This window comes from Pantherophis guttatus, chromosome 3 (assembly GCF_059756535.1).
Source record: "Pantherophis guttatus breed Tessera chromosome 3, ASM5975653v1, whole genome shotgun sequence".
Lineage (NCBI taxonomy): Eukaryota > Metazoa > Chordata > Lepidosauria > Squamata > Colubridae > Pantherophis > Pantherophis guttatus.
The window spans coordinates 177,643,886-177,654,795 of record NC_142065.1 but is presented as its reverse complement, the minus strand read 5'-3'; the positions used below and the strand labels follow the sequence as shown (position 1 = coordinate 177,654,795).

The window sequence follows — 10,910 nt, the reverse complement described above, 5'->3', positions numbered from 1 at the left end:
GCCTCACTGGGAACATTGGCTTCAGCACCGTGGACAGCACCCAAGGTTTTGGCTGATTCAGTCAGAGATAGTTTCTGCTCCCTCCCCTTTGTTCTTGTGCAATTTTAGGCCTAGGCTAACAAAGACGCCCTTGTATAATGAAGGATAATTTAAGGACTCTCCCAGCCTTCCCACCTCTATTTGCACTGCGATCACCCTACAGATTTTATGCTAGTTTTATTAATGCAATCACAATATTTTAACTTCAATTTATGCAATCACCAGTATGGACTATGTTAAGAAAACAATATATAATTGACACAATATCTTTTCTATTTCTGGGCCAGTTGTTTGGGCTAGATTGCAGGAGACGAATGTATAAACAATAAACATAAGGATGCCACCATGTTATTTAATGTATTTATTTCCCTTCCATTGTCTTTACACAGTTTAGTTAACAAACTCTGTAAATATCAAATGAAACCTACCTGCTCTTGTATGATGTCCTGTATGGCCTTTATTGATAAGGCTACTAGGCTAGATGAACATCAGCATCTGGTATCACTTCATGACTGCATCTATGCTCAGCTGTTGGAATTACATTGTTTTGGACATTTATAGAAGGATGCGCATTTGGTTCAAATCTTCTTCTTTGGCAGATTATTCAACCAGCTGTTCAGGATGTCTTCAAGCCTCGCTCTTGGCATTCACCGCGTGCCTTAATTGTATGACATTAAATCAAGGTCCGCTGTGAACACGGAGAGACGGAGACTGTACTGTTCTCTCTTGCTCACTTGCTCCTTCCACAAACCAAAATAGCAAGCAACCTTTTAAAGAGAAAAATCCACCCCCTGCCCTTTATCTCCCAGGCCCAATTTGAAGCTGAGGCTGCTTGCTAGCCCATCTGTCAAATCCACTGGGCAAGAGCCTATTTAAAGCCGCTTCCTTAAGCTGCTCTAATGTGGCAGTCTCTCTCTCTCTCTCTTTCCTCCCCTCTCTCATTCCTTAAGACTACAGAATGATAAGGCTTTGCCCTGATTGCTCTTGAAGCAATCCGGATTTGTTTTGCCGACCTGGTCAACCCCCCCCCTCCCCTCTTCTTCAGAGATGTCCTTAGCCATTTGGATACTGCAGGGAAAGACATTTAAGCATCTCCAACTCTTCTATATAAAGGAAGAGCCTGCGATATTCACACACTTATATTTCTCAGACTGGGAAGTCTGCACAAATGAAAGAGGCCGAATGCATGTTGACTTGCTTGGTAAAGTGAAAAACATTAATGCAATAGCAGCTGCCCATTCCCAAGAGGTTCGAACAGCCCATTTAGTTTGGTGACAGTGTCTTTGTGGGAGGAGGAGAAGGAGGAGGAGGAGGAGGGGTGGCGGAGGAGGAGGAAATGGAAGAGGAACGGGGTAAGAACAGAAACACCACCACACGTTAAACCTGGCAGTAATTAAATCAGAATCAAATCCTGAGTGGATCCTGTGGCAGGAGGACTGCTTTACCAGGACTGGAGTCTGGTCATCAATGACTTGACTCCTGCAGTGACTGGACAGTGGCATCTGGCTTCTGCTTCTCCACTGCACTGGCACTCTGTTCCAATCCACAACAACAAATGCCCGAAGAACCCAGTTGTCCAAAGACCCCAGCAATAGCAGCAGCACCAGAGCTTGAGCTATCCAGAGGAAGTAGAGGGCGAATCATACACCGCAGGTCTTCTGGATGATACCTCGGTCTCCTATGAAAGAAAAGCAAAAGAGATCATGAGAGAAAAGGTGCCTGCTGCCTGGACCAGCATGAAAGTGCTCAATGGCTGCAGGTGACAAAGGCAGCAGAACTGGGATGAAGAGGGGTGGGAGTGCAGAGGGGAAGGGAGAAGAGGGTTGAAATAAACTGGAGAGGAAAACCTAAGACAAAAGGTGGGGGAGTTTAGTTTCCCCGACTGTCCCACCTGAGAAGAAGAAGCTGCACTTTTCTCTGATCAAGGGTGCCCTTTTGGGCCGTTTGTCTCAAAAGCTGTTTCCACACGGATTAGAATCCAAAACTGGCCCAGGAGTTACATCACAGCCACCACAAGGCTTGTTGGGTTCTTTCTGAGCCCAAACTGAAGCAACCTCTTAGTTTCTCAGAGAAGTGCAGAGGCCGTGCAAAAGACCATTGAAAACAAAAGCTATGCATTCAAAGGCAGGCAGGCAGGCAAGGAAGAATATGAAGCCCCCACCCCCACTCCTTTCACTCTCCCAGATACAAGCACCCCCCTACCCCTAAGGAAAAGGGGGAGGAAAATCCAGGACCATCTCCAGACCTCGAGCAAGTCAAACATCTCTCTGAATTTTGGAGGTAGCTGTCGATCTTTCTCCTGGGTCGGAGGTTGGGCTCTGGGAGGAAAGAGAAAAGGTCCGGAGCTGTCCGACTTGCTGTGTGTTCGCCCTCCTTTGCTGCTTCAGCATTAGGATTAATGGCTCTCCAGCCAAACAAATAAGGCATCTGCCTCCAGTACAAGAGGATTATACGGGGCTGCTGACGTCATCGGGCAGGCAGATGTTTGCTCCAAAGTCCTGCTCGCCTCCCGGTGTCCTTGAAAGCCGCTCTCACCCGCCCGGAAGCAGGTCTAAGCCCCAGTTGGAGCAGGAGATCTGCCCCCTTTCCATGGGGGACTGTCGTGCCTCAAAGCCATGAAAAAACCTCCATGTAAAATACGCTCATCAGGGATTCCAGATTTTTCAAGGTCAGAGCTTCTGATGACTGATTTCCCCCAAAGTCCAGCATTATCAGCCTAGGTTTGACCTATCTCATCAGTGAGACTGATACTGGTGGCCATACCTTGCCCAGCCAAGAGGCTGGATTTCTTCATCTGGCCTCTACCTGAAGAAGGCTTTCTGCAAGCCCAGCACAATATCCCCTCCCCTTGCCATCGAGTGGCCTCATTTACCAGCAACAGAAGGCGGCTGCTGCTCCAGCATCTTGCCCCCACCCCTTCCATGAAATGAGAACAGATTTGCTTTAAATACTCCTGGTGCGGAAGGGGGTGGGGGGAGAAAAGAAGGCAGGGAGGTGGAAGAGGAGGCAGGGTTGATCGCAGATTCACAGCTAAGCTTGCATTATATAAAATTCAGAGTCCTTTCTCATCACAATGGAGGGCAGCAGAGAGACAGAAGAGTTTGTACAGCAATTAATACAACTGCTGTAGATGCTGCATTACTGTGAAAGAATTACTAGCCTTCTTTCTCCAAGGGTTGCATCTTTCCAAAACGGTGGGACAAACAGGTAACAAGGGAGACATAATGTAGCGGTAATGTCATTACATTTGCTCTGATGAGTAGGAAGCATGATCACTTGACACAGTAGTCCCAAGGCAAGGTATGACTGAAGACCTTATCTTCACATCTGCATCAGATGTGACAAATTGTAAGCACCAAACACTGAAGTATCCAGGTATCAAATGCTTCTGGTATGAGTTGGTGTCAGTATGACAGCCCCAAACCCTAAGGTAGTTCATGAGCAGTTGGCAATGGTTGTCTGCAATTGTCCACAAAAGAAGGGTGATGTACTTTAGTACCAACAAGGCTTCGGGTAATATTTGCAGTTTCAGCAGTGTCTTCAGCTGAATTTGTCCAGAAAACTCAGAAAGAAACATTAAACCAAAGGCTCCATCAAGCAAACAAGAAGCAAAGTCTATCTGGTAGAGTTCCTGCAACTCTTAGGATTCCATGTATGCTTTTAGAAGTGCCAACTGGGGCAAATTCCCCTGTTCCCTGCTGTGAAGAGATCAGAATGGCAGGTCTTCTCTGCTGCCTCCATAAAAAGAGGTCCTTATATCCTTCTAATACCCATAAGAAGTAGCTGGAAATTTTGGGATGTGTTGCTGATGAATTTAAAAAGCTTGGCAATGACATCAAGGTCTTCAGGAAGGAAGAACTCAAATTCAAAGTGCGATAGGAAGAAAAAAAAAATATCCAAAGGGACAAATGTTGCTCTAAAGTCAGGATGTTGCTTTGCTTGGCTCTGAAACAGATGACTCATCATCTTGGTCCCTTCGAACTAAACAATAGTGTCATAATTCAGCTCCAACCACTAGGGAAGCCTAGATCCTGGCGTCCCTTGTCAAGAGAAGAATAGATCGCCAGTACTGAGAGGCGAGTGATACGCCTGGCCTGCATGCCTTACTGAGATCGGCTGTGTATTATCTTTGTCTGTCAGCCTGGCATTTCATTTTTTCCATTTGGGAAGTGGGACACTGATAGCATCTATTTAATTTATACTGGTGTCACTCAGCTAATGGAAGAACTGAACTGTAGCTTTTCTTTTGTCTTTCTGAACACGCACACATGCACACACGCTCACATTTTTCTTTGACAGATGACAAAATGTGTGTGGTATTATAACTGCTAATGTCCTGTAAACCTAGCATACTAGGCTAGTTTATAGGGGGAAATTGCAAAGGGTATGCATGCTTTGACATATAATAGCTCTATATGGACTACTTGTGCCTGTCCTTATAAAATTCAAAATAGGCAGCCCCCACCAAGCGTCTATGGATGCTCCTGTGGTGTGGAATGACAGAATCTGCAACAATAATAGTGATATTATTATTCTAGACAGATAATCCAAGTTTAATATCCGTTCGCTGTCCATGGTTTTGATTCCCAAGATAGTCGATGGAAGAGAACTGCTGTCCTTTTCACCATTTTGATTATTTGGTTTAGTGGGTTGTAAAAATGTAGAAGTAATTTCACATTAAATTCTATATTTATTTTGGGACGTTCTCATAGATACACACATACACACACACACACACACACACACACACACACCCCTTTTAGAAAATGTGTGAACATTATAAGAAAGCCAGAATATATGTGTTGTTATGTAAAACAGACTGTAAATCAGAAAGTAGTTTTCAGAAAGAAGTGAGGAGTATGTAATGAAATGTGCACACAAAATAATGGAGTTGTAGCTGAAACACAATGTTTCTATTTCACATTTGATAGTCACCATTTCAACATGAATATAAAGAGAAATAAATGTGGCATGGTGTATTGGAGCAAAAGCTAGTTGCTTAAAAGAAAACTGTTACTGCACTATTCAATTTGAAGCCCTTCAAATACTGCTTTGACTTATACAACAAATGCTTTTTTAAATGGCGAGCAAAACACTAATTTCCGCCATGATTTTGAAAACTTTATGCATGCAGAGGGATAATTTAAGGGATAGCCATTATTTCTACCCAGCTGGAACGTCTCTCATTGTGCAACATCTTTAGAATCTGTGACCCAGCCGCAATCGCAGGCGGTATCAGTAACATCCTCTTTTGCCTTTTGTCTTTGGAATCACGTCGCTTGGGCTAACGTTTGGGTCTCGTTCGGAGGTTAAAAATACACAGTGGTACATTTAATCGGAGAACGCTTGATCAAATCTCTTCCTTCCCACAAGGAATAGCATCAGATCGGCGCCCGTTGGTTTTTCAAGGAAAAATCTTTCTTTCTTTCTTTCTTTTGCCTCGTCTTTCCTTTCCCTGCCGTTCTTCTCTTCACTCCCTATCAGAGAAGGAGGTTTCCATTGCAGGGAAGACACGTCTTCCATTCTTTCCTGGGGCTGCGAGGTTCGGTTTGGGAATAAGGCGGCGATGCGTTGGTGGCGATGGGGCACTCGGAGCCCAACAGGACCGGGAGCCCCCTTGCCCTTTGCCTTTCTCCCCTTTCAAGACCCGAAGTAGCTCACTGGGGAAGGCGGACTGGCCACTGCGGAGCCCACCAAGTCGGAAGAGGGGTGAGGGGCTCGGTCTCCGTCAGGCAGGGCAAGGGGCGGAGGAGGCTCTTTTCAAAGGCTCCACTGGGCTTGAGGCGGCCTTCCCTGCCTCCTCTCTCCTCTCTCCTCGGCACAAAGCCCCTCGCCATTTTCCCCCGGCCTGGCAGGCACCAAAGCGGCGCCGCGCCGCATAGCTTCAGCACCACAACAAAGAGAAGCCCGTCGGAATGCTCCCCGTGGCCCTTTCCCGGCCAAACGGCTTTGGGCTGGCCTTTGCCCCCGCTGGGTCCGGGTTCCCCGGGAAGGAGAGACCGGTCCGGAACCGCGCACAGAAGCGAGGAGCCCTTTCAGCGCAGATCAATCGCGGCAGAATCGGGAGGGGAGAGTGAGAGAATCCCAGCCCCCCCCCCCCCCCAGGCAGTCGCCGCATCCTCCCCGCAACTCTCCGGGCTGCATTCCTTTAAGCCGCGCGCCTCCCGCTGCCCCTCGCCCAGATCGCCTCCCTGAAGTCCCGGCCCAGGAAAAGCCTCGCTCGGAAACCGCCCAGAGACCGCTTCTAGCTTCGTCCCGCCCTCTCCTGCTCCGCCAGTTCTCTAGACCCGGAGCCTTCAAGACACCTTGACCTGCCCATCAGGGCGATCTCTTCTTGGGACGCTCTTGCTCGTCTTGCTTATCCGCTCCTCCGGCTAAGCTCAGAGCACCAGGTGGCTCCTTCCTTCCTTCCTTCCTTCCTTCCTTCCTTCCTTCCTTCCTTCCTTCCTTCCTTCCTTCCTTCCTTCCTTCCTTCTTTCCTTTCTTCCTTCCTTCCTTCCTTCCTTCCTTCCTTCCTTCCTTCCTTCCTTCCTTCCCCTTCCCTTCCTTCCCCTTCCCTTCCTTCCCCTTCCCTTCCCTTCCCCGCGTAGAAACCAGCGCTAGCAAGTTGGGAGGCGATAGCGGTGGTACTTACAGGAGGCGCTGAAGATTTGGTCCGGCTGGGCTGCTGGCGCTGGCGGAGAACCCTCCCTGGGACTTGCTGCTTGACATCCAGCCGAAAACGGCGGTGCGAGCCTGCCCGCCTGCTCCGGGAGCGCTGTAGCAGTAGGTGCACTTCTGCCGCCGCCGCCGCCTCCCGCTTGCTCAGTCCCTTCCTCCACTCCCGCGCTTCGGCTCGGCGTCCCTCATTGCTCTTCTCTTCCAATAGGGGGCAGGTCGCCGCCTGCATCCTAATCGGAGCGAAACATTCCGTCCCTTTCCGTAGGCATCTGGGTACCTCTTTGCAAGCCCACGGCCGCAGCACAAAAGAGCATCTCTCTCTCTCTCTCTTTCTTTCTCTTCCTCTCTCCCTCCCTCCCTCTCCCTCTTCCCCTCCACCCCCCCTTTCTCTCTCTCTCTCTCTCCCACACACCCCTTCTCTTTCTCGCTCGCCTTGTCTGCCTCCCAACTATTTGCATGGTTGTGACCTGTCCTTAATGCGGGAGGGGCAACGTCTTGATTTTTAAAAGGATATTTATTTATTTATTTGGCAGGCTGAACTCCCTCCCCCTCCCCCTTTAAGTATCACGTCAAGTTTCCGCGTTGGAAAAATTATTCGCTGGGAGGAGGAGGAGGAGGAGGAGGAGGAGGCGCGCCGGCAGCCCTCCTGCCCCTTCTGCGCGCGCTCAGTTCCTTCTCCTCCGCTGGCCCCACCGAGTCCCACATAGATCATCCCAGAGAAAAATCCGCGATTACCCTCCCGCTTGTGTCCGAGCGTCGCTCTCAAGGGATTGCAAACTTTTCAGAATCGGGGTTTTAGGCCGTTTGTGTTTGCGAACCGGGTTGAACCAGATGCGGGAGTTTAAGGAATTATATTTATTAGAATCCACCGGGTCACAAACCGACCTGTACCGGCTTGTTATATTTTAGCCGAGGAAGTCCAGTTTTGCTTTGCGTTTCCTTCTTTAAAAACAACCACCACCACAACTTCCAAACATGTTTTACTGTATTCAAGGAAGAATACAAATGAAAAGTCAATGCCTTTTTTTTTTTTAAAGTACTCTAGGCAGCTTGAGAAAAGCGCGCAGCTACACCGTCCTTCGCGTTTGTCTTTGCTATTCATCACAAATCGCAGGAGTTTAGGGAAAAGAGCGTTTCAGTCAGGTACCTGGAAAACGGCGATTGAGGGAACGAGTTGCAAGGAGGCACAGGAGCGCGCGCGCGCGCGCGTCCGCCCACCGCCCCCCCCCCTGTACACGCACACACACGAACCCCCGCGACCCAGAGAAAGCCAAAGTTACCAACGCCTGGCTGCACAGCTCTTCTCCCGCCCGCCCTCCCGCCGTTCAGAATTGCGCGGCTCTTCCTCCGGGCCAGATGAGGGATGGATGGCGAGCTGGGTTGCGTCTCCCCTCCCTTTCTTCCCCCTTCCCACCGCCCGTCGCCCTAATCTTGCCCGCCCGTCTTGCTTAGTGCGAGGTTGCGGTCTCTGGGGCTGGGAGCGCTTGTCAGGCAAGGCGACGAGATGCTAAACCGCCTCAGCTCCTGTGGCCGCCAAGCCTCCTAAATCGGAGCGACGGGTAGTGGCTTGCCGGGGGGGGGGAGACGGGGGACGGCGGGAAGGGGGACCAGCCGCGTTTAGAGCCCCTTGTTTTTCATAGTCAAACTCCTTCGTTACGCCTCCCCTACGTACGCCTAATCTCTAAGAGGTGTCTTCAGCCGAGACTGCAGCGTCTTTCCCGAGGATTTAGGAGCGCCGCGGGCTCTTTGCAGACGTCTGTAAGGGAAGCAGAGAGGTCCCCCCGGAACAGGGACGATTCAGAAGTCCCCATTACCTTAAGTTTCCCCTTTGGGCTTCTTTGGTGCCCCCATTATCTTCCCGGTTCCAACGGGATTGGTTTAAATGGGTTCTAATCCGACTCTGAAGGAGATTAAAGAGACCGACATAGCTGCAGTCAGGATTACCCCAAAGGAAATAAAGGTATCTAATCCCCATCGTTCTTGCCTCCTCCCTCCGGCACGTATTGTCCAGTTGTAGCCTTTCTCACGTTACCTTTGGGGGAAAAAAAAGTGAAATGACCCGAAATCCCTACAAGGCCGAGAGCCCCCACCAAAGATGGAGGAAGACTCTAGGCGCCTCTTTTAACTCCCGAAAGAGAACGGCGTCGGGGGGGCTAAGAGAGGACAAGTCGCCTCAGGATCCTTGACCTCCGTCTGGGAATTGCGCCGGGAAAAAAAGTGGCCGGAGGAAAGAGAAATCAAAATTCACTACTGCCCAAGATCTGGCTGGGGGGCGAGAGCATTGCGGGGAATCTTGAAGACGGTTTTTCCCTGGAGATACGAAGCAAGCGAGGCGCCCGCATTTCCCAGCCATCTGAACTAATGGATGCGCCCCCCGCCCCCGCATATCAGAGCCCTCAGATATGCTGGACTACATCTCCCATTATCCCCAGTGGACATATTGTTAGGTCCTACTGGTGGCTGTCTCAGATACCGAACAGTAGAATTTGAGAGGTGGAATCCAATCAACTGAACTTCACTGGGGTATTGAAGTATTTTGATTTCAGTGGAGAAATAACTTTTCGGAAGATTTGCACTTTCTGCCGACCCTTCTAAGTACGGCTCACCCACAGTTTCCCGAGGCAGGAATGGATGAGGTTGCCCTTCTTCCAGTCCCAGACTATTGCCAATACACCCAGCGCTGGCCAATGCCATTCAAGTGCAAGGCCTCCCATCCTCGCCTTTCTCACTTCAAATGGTAGAGGCAGGCCTCCAGAGGCGGAATAATGCCAGCAGTCTTACTTTAAGACAGGGCAAGGTTACCATGTAATGGTAAAACTCTACAGCTTGAAGCCCTTTTAGCACCATGGTCGTTTGGAGCCCAGTAGCACAACTTCCTAGTTTCTAATGTCTCTCCCTCTCTATTCATCCACTTCCACAGATGTTAGCCATGACACCTGACCGAGTAAGCGAGGCTAGAAAAATTAGCTGCGGTTTTTAGTGGATTCTCAAGATCCCTGACCTGGCTCTGTTTTCATAAACTGGAATAGCACTGGGACTGCTAAAAGGGACAATAGAAGTCTTACCAATCCTTAGGCAATCCTCCCTGCCAACTGTCTTATAACCTCATAATTCCGGCAAGAATGCTTGCCAGCTCATTTTTCGGATGGACCAAGCAATAGGCTTGACCTGCTGCAGTTCTCACTCGTTTGGAAACTCTGATCCAGCCTGATCACTCAGGCAGTTTTGAAAATGTAGCCCAGCCTATTGCAATGATTATCCAAGGCTGCATTTTCGATGGTCAGAAAGAAATGAGTAAGGGAGGGTGGGGAAGGGCTTTTTAGGGCTTTAGGAGCCCAAGGTGTTCTTTGTTGTGTCGTCACAAGGGACATTAGCATATCAAGCGAGGAGGGGAACAACAGTACTGGATTTTTCCCCTCCCCCTCCCCTCCCTTCTTTCATTTGAAGACAATGTAGCGCTCCTCATAGAAAATCTTCGGAGAGAGTTCTTGGCTTTGTGCTGGATCTCCTGCCATTCGCTTCCATCCAATTGCCAGGCTAGACAGGAATGTCATGGTAGAAAGGAGGCTTGAGATCCATTCTTTTGTCCCTTGGTTCCATCTAACTCTGTTCACAAATTTTGCCAGAACCTAGCTATAGTCCAGTCTGTATCTGGTTGCCCCCAAAGCAATTTTGTGGTCAGAGACCTGCCTGTGATGATGTTCAAAGCAACTTGGTTCCCTGCAAATGAAACATAAAAATATCGTTGAGGTACTGCATTTGCTTGTAAGATGCCTTTATGATAGGGACAGTAAAACAATGTCTAAGGATCATTCCTAAAATAAATTCATTTGAGACTGCCTTCTTCTAATCCAATGACAAGGAGCAATAGTAGCAGTAATAATATTGATTATGGTAGCAACACATGTAGGGACCAAAACCCAGGGTTTTCTAAAAACCCTGTGCTTAACTTCATCAAGAAAATTATGATTGCCATGAACATTTCTGCCAATCTTCTGGCCTTTACAATGCTCAGTTTGTGCTTGAGGCTGCATCCCCATTGAGCTCAACACAGTTTCTCCTGCTGGTATTTTATTTTCACAGGATTCTTTTTTGCATTTTCAAGTGGGTGCTCCACACTCCCATTCTCTTCCCAAACTGATCATCTGAATCACCGGGTCCTCTTTCCCATGCCACTTTTTCGGCTGTGTGCCATGACTTCAGATATGTGC

General features: G+C 49.0%; 1 protein-coding gene across 1 annotated transcript; it reads right to left on the bottom strand.

Annotated features, from left to right (window-relative positions):
- Positions 1-385: 385 nt before the first annotated feature.
- On the bottom strand, positions 386-7,101 carry LOC148114924 (uncharacterized). The gene is made up of 2 exons (XM_087890628.1): positions 6,674-7,101; positions 386-1,717 (listed from the first exon to the last, which is right to left on the bottom strand). The coding sequence occupies exons 1-2, from the start codon at positions 6,926-6,928 to the stop codon at positions 1,655-1,657; spliced, it is 318 nt and encodes a 105-aa protein (XP_087746754.1). The 5' UTR covers positions 6,929-7,101; the 3' UTR covers positions 386-1,654.
- Positions 7,102-10,910: the final 3,809 nt, after the last annotated feature.

Excerpts from the sequence above, each read along its gene's own strand:
- LOC148114924 (XM_087890628.1), bottom strand. The coding sequence starts at position 6,928 with ATGCAGGCGGCGACCTGCCCCCTATTGGAAGAGAAGAGCAATGAGGGA. Across the intron at positions 1,718-6,673 it reads CCAAATCTTCAGCGCCTCCT|GAGACCGAGGTATCATCCAG; the intron begins GTAAGTACCACC and ends TTTCTTTCATAG.